The sequence below is a fragment of the Somniosus microcephalus genome, chromosome 8 (genome assembly GCF_052327205.1).
Source record: "Somniosus microcephalus isolate GS21.2 chromosome 8, FLI_Smic_1.0, whole genome shotgun sequence".
NCBI lineage: Eukaryota > Metazoa > Chordata > Chondrichthyes > Squaliformes > Somniosidae > Somniosus > Somniosus microcephalus.
The window spans coordinates 79683430-79698404 of NC_140994.1; the positions used below are offsets into that span (position 1 = coordinate 79683430).

A 14975-nucleotide genomic window follows, 5' to 3' on the forward strand; every position below is an offset into this window, starting at 1 on the left:
ACCTCTTTGACCAGGCTTTTGGTCACCTGTCCTAATATCTCTTTATGTTGCTTAGTGTCAAATTGTGTTGTGATAACACTCCTGTGAAGCATGTTGGGACTTTCTACTATGTTACAGGCACTATATAAATGCAGGAAGTTGTTGTAGTAGATGCATTAGGAACACTGCAGCAGATCGGGCTGGTCACTGGGCTGTACACTATCTTTTGTAATGCTGGTTTTCCACAGAGCAGTGATCTTCATTGCCTTACAGCACAAGTTGTTCATAGAATGATACAGCACAAAAAGGGGCCATTCAGCCCATCGTGCCTGTGCTGGCTCCTTGAAAGAGCTATCCAATTAGTCCCACTCCCTTTCTCTTTCCCCATAGACCTGCAATTTTTCCCCTTCAAGTATTTATCCAATTACCTTTTGAAAGTTGACATTGAATCTGCTTCCACTGCCCTTTCAGGCAGCGCATTCCAGATCACAACAACTCGCTGTGTAAAAAAAAAAAAAAAAGTCTGCTCACCTCCCCTCTGGTTCTTTTTGCCAATTACTTTAAATCTGTGCCCTCTGGTTACTGACCCACCTGCTACTGGAAACAGTTTCTCCTTGTTTACTCTTATCAAAATGCTTCCTGATTTTGAACACCTCTGTTAAATCTCCTCTTAACGTTCTCTGCTCTAAGGAGAACAACCCCAGCTTCTCTAGTATGTCCACATAACTGAAGTCCCTCATCATGTTCTAACTGTTCTAGTAACCAGTATTGCCCACAGAACTCTGCCAAGAGAACACATTCCCTTTAAACAACTGCTTGTTTTAACGAAATGAGTTAAGAAGCTTAGCAAGCATCTGAACGCTTAACTAGCATTGATTGTGTATTTAAAAATGTTCACTGAGAAACCAGAAATATAGGTATGTACTCGATTTCAGTCAAAGTGGCCTGTGTGGACCTTTGTAAACCAAACTGGTTTACTAAAGATTCGAGAGAGCTGCTTTGAGAGTCAACTAGATCATCTGGTTATGTGTTTTGAACCTAACAGCCAGGTATTACAAATATTAAACTTTCAAAATGACGGTAACCTCCCAATGGCTCAATGATTAATCGCACTACCCAATGTGAGACCAGGTCATACAGACCAGGCAAGGTCCAAGTTCAGTCCCTAGTCTGTGTTCAGTTAGTTGGTTTCAGGTCCAGGCCACAGTCGGGGACTTGCAATTGACCCTTGGTGACCTTGGGCTAGAAAGGTGAATGAAATCAGTGAGCTGGTCTGATCGCCAGGTTGCTGTCTACTGAAAAAAGGTCACATGTGGCCATTGGCTGAGGGCAAGGTTGGGCTCAACCGTGATGCCCATGTGGTTGAGTAATTGCGTAGACTCACTATAAGCTTAAACACCTTGAATGGCCCTTTGGGGGAGGAACCCTACTAACCTGCGTCTCCACATTCAGGAGAGAAGGGACGACATTTCTGAAGGAAAAAAAATTGAGAGGATTACTTGGGCTTTTATCACCATAATATTGGGATTGTTAACGCCTTAAATTGTGCCTGAAGCCATTGGCATGAATCCCCTGGTTGAACGATTTTATTTCCCTTCTCTCCATCGGCCCCCAAAATTGTCAACAGGAGTGATTGAATTTTAGGCTAACCAAATTGTTCAATCTTTTTAGATGGGTAGAATTGAGGAATACTAAGGGGAAAAAAACGTTAGTGGGAGTGGTATATAGACCTCCAAACAGTAAGGCGGAGGTTGGGGATGGCATGAAAAGGGAAATTAAAGAAGCGTGCAATAAGGGCACAGCAGTCATCATGGGTGACTTTAATCTACATATAGATTGGGCCAACCAAATTAGTAACAATACTGTGGAGGAGGAATTCCTGGAGTGTTTACGGGATGGTTTCCTGGACCAATATGTCGAGGAACCAACCAGAGATCAGGCCATCTTAGACTGGGTATTATGTAACGAGAAAGGATTCATTAGCAATCTTGTTGTACGAGGCCCTTTGGGTCGGAGCGATCATAATATGATCGAATTCTTCATTAAGATGGAGAATGAAGTAGTTGACTCAGAGACTAGGGTCCTCAATTTAAATAAAGGAAACTACGATGGTCTGAGGAGCGAGTTGGGTAGGATTGATTGGGGAATGGCACTCAAAGGGTTGACGGTGGATAGGCAATGGCAAACATTCAAAGACCGAATGGATGAGTTACAGAATCTGTTCATCCCAGTTTGGCATAAAAATAAAACAAAAAAGGTGACTCAACCGTGGCTAAAAAGGGAAATTAGGGATAGCATAAGATCCAAAGAGAGGACAGAAAAAGCAATAATCCTGAGGATTGGGAGCAGTTTAGGATTCAACAAAGGAGGACAAAGGGATTAATTAAGAAAGGGAAAATAGAATATGAGAGTAAGCTTGCAGGGAACATAAAAACTGACTGTAAAAGCTTTTATAGATATGTGAAGAGAAAAAGATTGGTAAAGTCAAGCGTAGGTCCATTGCAGTCAGAATCAGGGGAATTTATAATGGGGAACAAAGAAATGGCAGACCAACTAAATACATATTTTGGTTCTGTCTTCACAAAGGAGGACACAAATAACCTCCCAGAGATGCCGGGGAACATAGGGTCTGATGAAAGGGTGGAACTGAAAGAAATCAGTATTTGTAGGGAAATGGTGTTAGGAAAATTGATGGGACTGAAGGCCGATAAATCCCCAGGGCCTGATAATCTACATCCCAGGATACTTAAGGAAGTGGCCCTGGAAATAGTAGATGCATTGCTGGTCATCTTCCAGAACTCGATAGACTCTGGAACAGTACCCATGGATTGGAGGGTAACTAATGTTACCCCACTATTCAAAAAAAGGTGGCAGAGAAAAAGCGGGGAATTATAGACCGGTAAGCCTGACATCGGTAGTGGGGAAAATGCTAGAGTCAATTATAAAAGATGTAATAGCAGAGCACTTGGAAAGCAGTGACAGGATCGGACAAAGTCAACATGGATTTACAAAAGGTAAATCATGCTTGACTAATCTACTGGAATTTTTTGAGGATGTAACTGATAAAATAGATGAGGGAGAACCAGTGGATGTGGTGTATTTGGACTTTCAGAAGGCTTTTGATAAGGTCCCACAAGAGATTAGCGTGCAAAATTAAGGCACATGGGATTGGGGCAAGGTATTGACTTGGATAGAGAACTGGTTGGCGGACAGAAAGCAAAGAGTTGGAATAAACGGGTCGTTTTCCGAGTGGCAGGCAGTGACTAGTGGGGTACCGCAAGGATCGGTCCTAGGACCCCAGCTGTTCACAATATATATTAATGATCTGGGCGAGGGAATTGGATGTAATATCTCCAAATTTGCAGATGACACAAAGCTGGGTGGGAGGGTATGCTGTGAGGAGGATGTCGTGAAACTCCAGTACGATTTGGACAAGTTGGGTGATTGGGCAGAAACATGGCAAATGCACTATAAGGTTATCCGCTTTGGTGGCAAAAACAGGAAGGTAGATTATTATTTGAATGGTAATAGATTGGGAGAAGGGGAATTGCAAAGAGAACTGGGTGTTCTTGTGCACCAGTCGCTGAAGGTAAGCATGCAGGTGCAGCAGGCGGTTAAGAAGGCAAATGGTATGTTGGCCTTCGTAGCAAGAGGGTTCGAGTACAGGAACAAGGATGTCTTGCTGCAGTTGTACAGGGCCTTGGTGAGACCACACCTTGAGTATTGTGTGCAGTTTTGGTCGCCTTGCCTGAGGAAGGACGTTCTTGCCATGGAAGGAGTGCAGCGAAGATTCACCAGGCTGATACCTGGGATGGCAGGAATGACGTATGAGGAGAGATTGTGTCGATTGGGCTTATACTCACTGGAGTTTAGAAGATTGAGAGGGGATCTCATCGAAACCTATAAAATTCTGTCAGGCCTGGACAGACTAGATGCAGGAAGGATGTTCCCGATGGCGGGGGAGTCCAGAACCAGGGGTCATAGTCTAAGGATAAGGGGTAAGCCATTTAGGACTGAAATGAGGAGGAATTTCTTCACCCAAAGAGTGGTGAACCTGTGGAATTCTCTGCCACAGAGGGCGGTGGAGGCCAGTTCATTAAATATATTCAAGAAAGAGTTGGATATATTTCTTAAGGCTAAAGGGATCCAGGGATATGGGGAGAAGGCAGGGACAGGGTACTGAATTTGGATGATCAGCCATGATCTCATTGAATGGCGGAGCAGACTCAAAGGGCCGAATGGCCTACTCCTGCTCCTATCTTCTATGTTAGTATTCAAGTTTAGCCCTTCCCCTGTGCTGATTTTGGGCTGCTTTAAATACTGTTACCATAGAGTTCACTGCACAGCCCATCTGCAATGGGAAGTCCATCTGTAAGTGGCAATGAACCTCTGAGTCATAAAGTTGTGGGTTCAAATCCCACTCCAGAAACTTGAGCACGTAATCTCGGCTGGCACGCCAGTTCAGTACTAAGGGGGTGCTGCATTGTCGGTCTTTCGGATGATGCGTTAAACCAAGGCTCTGTCTGCCCTCTCAGGTGAATGTAAAAGATCCCACAGCACTATTCCGAAGAAGAGCAGGGAGTTCTGGCCATTATTTATCCCTCAATTGACATCACTAAAATAGATTATCTGGTCATTGCTGTTTGTGGGAGCTTGCTGTGCGCAAATTGGCTGCCGCGTTTCCTACGTTACAACAGCGACTACACTTCAAAAGTACTTAATTGGCTGTAAAGTGCTTTTTCACGTCCTGAAGTTGTGAAAGGCGCTATAGAAATGCAAGTCCTTGTTTCTTTTTAAACCTGTTTTCAAAACGCAATCACATTGCCCAGGGTCACTCGGCAGGTGGGTAACATCACTTGGGCATCATTTTGTAGCCCACCCACATTCAAAATGGTGGCTTAGTATTTAATTTTTAAGATTGAGGTTTTTAAAATCTGTTTGAATGAATTTGATGTTTGTTTGAAAATTTGCATGTGCTAGAATCGTAATATTTCTTAATAGTGCAAAATTGCTCCATCCCATCAATCTAGTGAAGCTGTGGAAACAGCCAACCAGGTATATGTACCTGAGAATGACTCTACTTAAAGCTAAAAGACAATTCCTTCTAGGCAAAGCCGATGTATTCAGACTAGTTATCACGTTTGCACGGGCTGGAAATGCTACGAGGGATTTTCAGTTCGTCTTATGTAACCCTAATTAGTCAGTATTGAATGAGTATTTTAGTACCTTTCAAAGTCTCCATCTCAGAACTGTCACGTTATTTAGCTCTTCCCAGTTTCCATCTTCAGTAGAACCATGGAACATGGTCAAAGTGTTTGTCCCTGGAGAAATGGTCATGTTGGAGTGACATTTCAGTGAGTGTTGTTAAGCCATTGTGTCTCCTTTTCACTTTCAGGCTTTTGACTATGAACAGAAGAAGCTGTTGGCAACCAGAGGTATGTGGTGTGACAGTGACCTCTGACCTTTTGCTATTTGTCAACAGCTCAAGAAAGCAATTCTTCCAAACTGGTGGTTGCTATGAGTTTCTGCAGCGGCTAATGAGTCTACCTCAAACATACTGACCATGCGTGCTGAATTGTCTTTGTTCAATATGTGTTTAAAAGGTTCTGTTGCAACAGCACATTTAAGCTCTTGTTTCTCCGCTCGCTGCGGAGTGCACAGAATTCTAATTGGCATCTAAGATCCCTACCTTTTTTTTTCACTGGCCTGTAGCGATGACCAACACTTGGCATAGTGCAACGGTAAATGGCCACGCACATTCCTGAGTTCATGATTCATATGCCAAGGGTATTGAAGGCAGTGAATCCTGCGTAGTACTTGCGTAAATGCTTTTAGTGCCGCTTCACTCAAAGGGTAGGAAAACAAGCCTGTGTGTCGTGATCGAAAGGGTCATAAATCGTGAGAGCTGCAGAAGGAGCAGTTGATGTTCCTTCAGTTTGCACATCGTGGCAGAATGCTCGAGAAATTACGGCACAATTCTGCTAAAAGGAGGCGAGGTTAAAAAAAAAACAAAATTCACCTGTAACGTGATTTGATAGTTGGCCAAGAGCTACAGTGACATTTTGTGCACGGTTTCTCTAGCTTTCGGACATTATAAGTGGTTCTGGGAAGTTGACCCCAGTGCAAATGGAGGAGACAGCAAAACTAACAAGTTCAGAAATATGATTCTCCCTCATCTGCATCTGGTTAATGAGACTCGAGCTCATGATCTGAGCGATCGTTTTTAATTTAATGCTCTTGAGCAATTCCATTTAAAAAAAGAGCTGTCAAAAACAATAGTTACCATTGGAGAATATTTACCGTCGTCATTTTTATAAAAATTCATTCTCAGGATGTGGACATTGCTGCTGAGGCCAGCATTTATTGCCCTTGTGAAGGTCGTGGTGGGCTGCCTTCCTCCTGGACCACTGCAGGCCTTGTGGTGAAAGTGCTTCCACAATGCTGTTAGTTCTATGATTTTGACTCAGCGACAATGTACATATCCCGTGGAAACTCGAGTTTCAGTGAGGCCACTTGGCTTTGGTCCTCAGAGTAGATGCTTTGTGCTCGCATTGCCAAAGTTACGTTGCCAAGAAATAGTGCGTTAGGATGAATTGAGACATCTCCTTCCTAGTGACACTATCTTATCTTCTTGACGCAGCTATGCTGAAGAAACCAGTGGTAACCGAAGTAAGGACCCCAACAAATACATGGAGTGGTCTTGGGTTCTCCAAATCGATGCCTGCAGAAACGATCAAGGAGCTAAGATGTGCCAATCACGTGTCCTACAAACCAACTATGTCAACTACATATGAGGTAGTGAAAAATTTATACTGCTGTGCATTTTTGTTCTTTTTATGGTCGCTACTCCAAATGGAGTCCCTTTACGCAGCCACTGCCTGTTGTTTTAGCTTGAGACAAATACGCAGCCAGCAAATGTGGCCGAAAATTCTTTTGTCACATCCTATGTTCAATACCAATGATACGTAATTCCTTTTTACTCAGATTTAACCAAGATGTCAGGCAATAAAATATTTGACAACAGTCCAAAAATAATGATGTCTTTATTTTGAAAGCAGTGATTTATCTATATCAGATTTCATATTTCACTTGGCTGTAAGGTCTGGCTGGAAGCGCGAAATGAGAAGTGCTGAATCCCACAGCTTTTAAACCCATGCAGTAAGCTGCTTGCTGTGTAAACAATGGCAAAATCCAGGAAAGAGTGATGAATACTCTCTGTTTCAGGCAGAAACCCAGCCACATGTTACCAATTACTCTCTGTGTATAGCTGTTAGCAGATTCCTCTTTAAGTTTCTGGTCTGGAACTGTGATTGTCTTTCAGCAAATCAAACATGCTCAGCTCTGAAACACTGTACACTTACAGGGTTCAGTGAAAAGCTGATTCAGTCATAATTGTTCACCTCAAAGCTGAACTCTTGACTATAGCGATGCAGCACTGCCTGAGGAACAACACTAAAGAGTAGTTTTTATTAAATGTCCATTGACTTCAGTATAAAATGGCAAAAATTAAACTTTGCTCAAGACCGCCTCAGCATCCTTAAATAATCCCATTCTTGGCATATGCAGTTTGAGAGGTTAAGTTCCGCACAAGGGCCTTAAACAGTTTATGGATTATTATACTACTAGTTGGTGATTAAAGGAATTTGCTAAGGGATACTCGCCCTCAGCCATGTTTAACCTCTGACCCTGCCATTGTAACCTCTGACCCTGCCATCGTAACCCTTGGTACTGCTTCTTTCCCTTGTGCCTGTTCTCTCACACACACAGGACAATCTCTTTTTCCATCGCTCTCGCAAGTTCCATCAGTTTCTCTCTCCTGCCTCCCCAAAGACTCGACTTCCATATTTCTCCATCTTTTTTTAAGCATCTTCTGCCCACCTATTTGTCCCTCCTTCCTCACCATCTCCCTCTCTCCACATCTTCCTCCCCTTTCTTCTGCCATATCTACCTGCCCCACCTTTCTTCCAAGTCTATCTCTTTTCTCGACCTCGTTGTCCCCGTCTCGCCCTCCCCGTCCCGCCCTCGCCCTTCACGTCCCACCCTCGCCCTCCCCGCCCTCGGCCTCCCCGTCCCTCCCTCGGCCTGCCCGTCCCGCCCTCGCCCTCCCCGTCCCGCCCTCGCCCTCCCCGTCCCGCCCTCGCCCTCCCCGTCCCGCCCTCGCCCTCCCCGTCCCGCCCTCGCCCTCCCCGTCCCGCCCTCCCCGTCTCGCCCGCCCTCGCCCTCCCCGTCCCGCCCTCGCCCTCCCCGTCCCGCCCTCGCCCTCCCCGTCCCGCCCTCGCCCTCCCCGTCCCGCCCTCCCCGTCTCGCCCGCCCTCGCCCTCCCCGTCCCGCCCTCGCCCTCCCCGTCCCGCCCTCGCCCTCCCCGTCCCGCCCTCGCCCTCCCCGTCCCGCCCGCGCCCTCCCCGTCCCGCCCGCGCCCTCCCCGTCCCGCCCGCGCCCTCCCCGTCCCGCCCGCGCCCTCCCCGTCCCGCCCGCGCCCTCCCCGTCCCGCCCGCGCCCTCCCCGTCCCGCCCGCGCCCTCCCCGTCCCGCCCGCGCCCTCCCCGTCCCGCCCGCGCCCTCCCCGTCCCGCCCGCGCCCTCCCCGTCCCGCCCGCGCCCTCCCCGTCCCGCCCGCGCCCTCCCCGTCCCGCCCGCGCCCTCCCCGTCCCGCCCGCGCCCTCCCCGTCCCGCCCGCGCCCTCCCCGTCCCGCCCGCGCCCTCCCCGTCCCGCCCGCGCCCTCCCCGTCCCGCCCGCGCCCTCCCCGTCCCGCCCGCGCCCTCCCCGTCCCGCCCGCGCCCTCCCCGTCCCGCCCGCGCCCTCCCCGTCCCGCCCGCGCCCTCCCCGTCCCGCCCGCGCCCTCCCCGTCCCGCCCTCGCCCTCCCCGTCCCGCCCTCGCCCTCCCCGTCCCGCCCTCGCCCTCCCCGTCCCGCCCTCGCCCTCCCCGTCTCGCCCTCGCCCTCCCCGTCTCGCCCTCCCCGTCTCGCCCTCGCCCTCCCCGTCTCGCCCTCCCCGTCTCGCCCTCGCCCTCCCCGTCTCGCCCTCCCCGTCTCGCCCTCGCCCTCCCCGTCTCGCCCTCGCCCTCCCCGTCTCGCCCTCCCCGTCTCGCCCTCGCCCTCCCCGTCTCGCCCTCCCCGTCTCGCCCTCGCCCTCCCCGTCTCGCCCTCGCCCTCCCCGTCTCGCCCTCGCCCTCCCCGTCTCGCCCTCGCCCTCCCCGTCTCGCCCTCGCCCTCCCCGTCTCGCCCTCGCCCTCCCCGTCTCGCCCTCGCCCTCGCCCTCCCCGTCTCGCCCTCGCCCTCGCCCTCGCCCTCCCCGTCTCGCCCTCGCCCTCCCCGTCTCGCCCTCGCCCTCGCCCTCCCCGTCTCGCCCTCGCCCTCCCCGTCTCGCCCTCGCCCTCCCCGTCTCGCCCTCGCCCTCCCCGTCTCGCCCTCGCCCTCCCCGTCTCGCCCTCGCCCTCCCCGTCTCGCCCTCGCCCTCCCCGTCTCGCCCTCGCCCTCCCCGTCTCGCCCTCCCCGTCTCGCCCTCGCCCTCCCCGTCTCGCCCTCGCCCTCCCCGTCTCGCCCTCGCCCTCCCCGTCTCGCCCTCGCCCTCCCCGTCTCGCCCTCCCCGTCTCGCCCTCCCCGTCTCGCCCTCCCCGTCTCGCCCTCCCCGTCTCGCCCTCCCCGTCTCGCCCTCCCCGTCTCGCCCTCCCCGTCTCGCCCTCCCCGTCTCGCCCTCCCCGTCTCGCCCTCCCCGTCTCGCCCTCCCCGTCTCGCCCTCCCCGTCTCCCCCTCCCCGTCTCCCCCTCCCCGTCTCCCCCTCCCCGTCTCCCCCTCCCCGTCTCCCCCTCCCCGTCTCCCCCTCCCCGTCTCCCCCTCCCCGTCTCCCCCTCCCCGTCTCCCCCTCCCCGTCTCCCCCTCCCCGTCTCCCCCTCGCCCGTCTCCCCCTCGCCCGTCTCCCCCTCGCCCGTCTCCCCCTCGCCCGTCTCCCCCTCGCCCGTCTCCCCCTCGCCCGTCTCCCCCTCGCCCGTCTCCCCCTCCCCCGTCTCCCCCTCGCCTCCCCCTCGCCCGTCCCGCCCCTCCCCGTCTCCCCCTCCCCGTCCCCCCTCCCCGTCTCCCCCTCGCCCGTCTCGCCATCCCTGTCTCCCCCACGCCCTCCCCGTCTCCCCCTCCCCGTCTCCCACTCGCCCGCCCCTCCCTCGCCCTCCTGCCCCTCCCTCGCCCTCCCCGTCGCCCCCTCCCCGTCGCCCCCTCGCCCTCCCCGTCGCCCCCTCGCCCTTCCCGTCGCCCCCTCGCCCTTGCTGCCATCACCCCTCAGTCTCTCGCTTCTCTCTTTAGCCTGTTTACCTAGCTCATCTCCAAAATGATCAGCCTCTTTTTTTGTCTCTTTCAGTGTTGTTCTCAATTTCTTCTCTCTCCACCTATTTCGTTCTCTTTTAATCTTCTACTCTATGACCCGCGCCCCACAGCAGCTTTAGAACAACTGTTGCAACTTATTGTTCAGATAACTCTTTGACCTTCCAACCCTACCTCTACTAAGCCATGTTGATTGGTGCCGGCGGTATTGCAGGTATGGGCTGTGATTGGCTGTATCCCCATATCAGTTGCAGGAAATGAGCAAATCTCAGTGTTGGAAGCCTCCAACAGCTTGCCGGAGATTGCAGCAGACTGCCACTGAGCATGGACTGGCTTTATGGTAATTACAGCCTGACAGCAAGAGGCCTCTGCACCTGAAGCCTGGATTGCTGAACACAGGCTGCAAGCAGATAAATACATAGAATTACATAGACTTCACAGCACAGATTCAGCCTACTGGTCTGTGCCGGTGTTTATCCTCCACACGCGCCTCCTCCCACCCTTCTTCAGCTCACCCCATCAACATATCCTTCTATTCCTTTCTCTCATGTGTTTATCTAGATTCCCCTTAAATGTATCGGTGCTATTCACCTCAACCACTCCCTGTGGTAGCGAGTTCCACATTCTCACCACTGTCTGGGTAAAGAAGCTTCTCCTGAATTCCCAATTGGGTTTATTAGTGACTATCTTCTATTTATGGCCTCCTAGTTCTTGTCTCCCCCACAAGTGAAAACATTTTCTCTGCGACTACCCTCTCGAACCCCTTCATAACTTTAAAGACCTCTATCAGATCAGCCCTCTGCCTTCTCTTCTAGAGAAAAGAGCCCCTGCCTGTTCAGTCTTTCCTAATAGTTCTAACCTCTCCGTGCGGGCGGCCGATTTATGTTGGAGGTAGAATGCCATACTGCTCCACTTCCAGCCCACGTTAACCACTGAGGAATGGAATTGTGGAAGTGGCTTCTCCTGATGGGTGGTTTTTGGTCTTTGTGATTGAATGCAAAATGGCTGCTTGAGGAGCTTTTACCTCTGTGCTGAGAAAGGGGATCAGTGTCGCCATTTTGCAGTTTGTTTTACTGGAGACTGAGGCACAACTTGTGAAAGCTATAACTCGGTCCTCAGGAAGGGCAAACCCCGTGAGATGGACGTCTGAAGTACAGGAGGGAGTGGTTCGTAAGGGTTATTGACTTCCAAAGCTTGGCACAGTTTAGATAACATTCTGACGCACTTTAAAGGAGTCCACCCAAGTATTTACACGTGTTGAAGAAGAAGCATGGACACCGTTTAACCATGATCTTTCTCTGCAGTCATCGTCGCCAGTGTTGCTCTCACGGTCGAACAGTCGGGAGTGTATCGGGGGCGGCAGTGACTCTGATAACTGGAGGGAGCGGAATGGCTCTCATGGCGAATTCCCAACTTCCATCAACAGCTCTAAGCAAAACAATAACCCATGTAAGCATTTCAGATATTGAGACAGAGGACTTTCCTCTTTAGAATGGGCTGTAATTGTGAGGGGATATCGATTATTGTACTTGCTGTTTACTGTGTTTCTAGTCAAGGTTTTGTTTAATTCTTTAACTCTCCCATATGTTATTTATTCCGCAGCTGCTATTAAAGATTGGTGGTTAAAACTGCAGGTATTGGATGACTTTGTCACAGAGATTTTGTGAAAGAGCGCAGATTAGCCAATAAAGGTGGAATCAATGCTTAATAAAAGCTCACGTTTTTAGAATGGCCTCCACCCTTGCCTTACAGTTTAACTTTTTTCCTCTGCTCCTAACTCCCTGCTGTCAGGAGGAAGAAACCCCTCCTCTGACTGTGGCCCCACAACCAGCATAATATAGGAACAGGAATCGGCCTTTCAGCTCCTCGAGCCTGTTCCGTCATTCTGTTAGATCCTGCCTGACTTGTACCTCAACTTCATTTACCTGTCTTTTCTCCTAACAAAAATCTATCTATCTCCATCTCGAAAAATGTTAATTGACCCAGCATCCCCACAGCGTTTTGGGGGAGAGAGCGTTCCAGATTTCCACTACCCTTTGTGTGAAAAATTTATTATAAATAAACCCTGTAATCTGGATAGTCAAACAGTCATAAAGAATATTCCGGCATGCCTGAGTGTGGGGCCTCAAGCAGACTTAAAAATAAAATCCCAGCTCCGATCCCAGTATAAAACATGTTGAAGTGTTTATATCTATAAAATGCAGTGAGATTTTCATTTCCTGATCTTGGTTGAACTGATCCCCTGGGATTTCTGTGGAGTAATTCTTGAAAATGTAAAAGGAAGCAAATGGCGTATTTTATCAGAACATCTTTATTTGTGTCCGTTAACATCATTAAGTTTATTGTAACTTCTACTGATGGGGCACTTCCCTAATTCGGACTCTGTGCTGTGTATATAAAACTTTCATGTGGGGTTGGAAGTCACTATCTGGGCTGGTCGAGGTGTGAGGACTATTTATATTGAGAAATGAAATATTTTCGCACCTAATCTCTTTTTCTCTTAGGCAGTCCCTCGGAGCCGAGGATGACTTGCTTCCACATTAAAATGAGTTCTCAGGTGACTGATGAGTCCAATGCGGGACCTACAGTCTCTGTCACAGGTGGGGCAGACGGTGGTTGAAGGGGCGGGTGGGTGGGGTGCTTGGGTTGACGTGCGCTGCTTGCACTTGGCTTCCGCTTGCTCCCGGTGAAGAGACTCGAGGTGTTCGGTGCCTTCCCGGATGCTTCTCCTCCACTTTGTGCAGTCTTGGGCCAGGGATTCCCAGGTATCGGTGAAGATGTTGCACTTTTTCAAGGAGGCTTTGAGGGTGTCCTTGAAGCGTTTCCTCTGCCCACCTGGGGTTTGGAGCCTTGGGTTCAGATATATCTTGATCTGGATGCAGGGTAAAGCATTCCTTATGTAGCCCCCCCCAAAAAATGGCCGCCCATTGTTTGGCAGCACTGGCGTGCATGATATCATCAAGTCCATCATTTCCTGAAACTCATATTTCTGGCATCAAAGCAGTTGCTAAGTGTAATTTCAGCGGGTTTCCCTTGCTACGCTCGATCCTTTCATCAGCTCGAAGTGGGTGAACTATTTGTACAGTCCATTAAATCTCATTCTTCCAGTTTGAGCGTTGTTGCCGTAAGATAGCAAACATAGCTAGCGACCTACCTACCCTGCAAGTGACTGAATCCACGTTATGGCAAGTGCGATCTTGGAATGCTGAATTTAATTATTTGACGTTTGTGTGGAGATAAAAATGTCTAAGCTGTTTTCTCTCCCGTGAATTTGGGCGTGAGGGCAGGATGGAAGTTGTTAGTTGTTTGTTCCACTGTTTAAGTTGTGTTTCCCTTGCCCAGACTTTAGCTCCCTACTGCTAGCCTGGTGTGAGGTAACACAAGTGACATTCGCAAAAAATTTCCATTACCACAGTCTGAAAATCAGTACCTCCAGTAGCCAGACTGTCAAGCAAGATATTAAGCTGTGCGCATTAACCTGGTGAGGAACTGTTACTGTATTAATAAGAGAGTGTCCACACCAGTTGTTCTTGAGCTCTCTCTGAGCGAGCCCGACTAATATGTCTTCACCTCATGCTAAGTTAAGAGAAACATTTTTGCTGTGGATCGAGATTATCTTTTGTACTTTATGCTCAGTTCCCTCTCCAGAGATGATAAAAATGTTGTTGAATTAGTGTAACTTCAAATTGAGCCCAAGGCCACATCGACCTAAGGACTGTTCACACGGCACAAAACAGAATTCCCCATCACCAGAGAGACATGGGTGTGGGGGGGGCGGGGGGGGGGGGGGTGCGAGGGCTGAAATTGGTCTACACCAGCCACACACAATGCGCTCATAGTGAATCGGCACGGCGTAGCGTGCTTGGGACGAACCAGTGACTTTCGACCAATGGTTCCTAAAGCTCTCCACCGCTGGGGATTTCCTCGCCTCATGTCTGGGTCTATTGCAGACTAATTGATAGAGATTGATCGCTGTGATTAATCAACAACTCCATTATCATTGTATCATGCGACGAGCAGGTTGGTAGAAGGCGAACTAGATGGACCTTGGTCCGTTTTTTTCACCTAGCAACACCTATGTTCCTAAAGTGGGCTTCTGATTCGCTGTGAGCCCATTTCGGCGTGACTGGTGTAGACCAATTTGAGTTTAAGATTCTTTCGGTAACGGATTTCAGGTGTAAGAGTTGACCATTTTGTCTCCTCAGCTGAGCACTACTTGACCAGCAGTAATTACATGGACTGCATTTCCTCCCTAATGGGCAGTAATGGCTGCACCCTGAATAACTCCTTCAAAGGCGCTGAATTGCCCGAACTCTTCAGCAAGCTCGGTTTAGGCAAATACACGGATATCTTCCAGCAGCAAGAGGTTAGTCTGACCACACATCATTGAATGTCGGTGGTATCTATACACCTTCCCAGGGATATTTTAAAACTATATATATATATTTGTTCTTATTTTTACTAAGTACTTGAAATAAAAGGAAATTTGTTTGGGGGAGGAAGGGGTGTAAGGAATCTGCGCTCATCAAGAAGCGTGATGTCAGTACTGGGACACTTTTTCATTTTGGGATTCAGTATCCCACTTGCCCAGGGCAGGCAAAGTGCAGCCAGATGTGGATTAAAGTGCCCTCTCCTCTACCTCAAAACTCTTCTCTCTCTCTCTTAGGCAGTTCCTCGGAACCGA

At 49.9% G+C, this 14975-nt stretch overlaps 1 protein-coding gene across 2 annotated transcripts in view; it reads left to right on the top strand.

Moving 5' to 3' along the window:
• Nucleotides 1-14975, top strand: part of LOC147113661 (protein bicaudal C homolog 1-like) — a 332983-nt gene that overhangs the window by 298274 nt on the left and 19734 nt on the right. For both annotated transcript variants that reach the window (XM_085994910.1, XM_085994911.1), the window contains exons 15-18: nucleotides 5375-5414; nucleotides 6620-6774; nucleotides 11596-11740; nucleotides 14497-14657. In XM_085994910.1, coding sequence (XP_085851036.1) covers nucleotides 5375-5414; nucleotides 6620-6774; nucleotides 11596-11740; nucleotides 14497-14657 — 501 coding nt within the window. The remainder of the gene's footprint in view (nucleotides 1-5374; nucleotides 5415-6619; nucleotides 6775-11595; nucleotides 11741-14496; nucleotides 14658-14975) is intronic.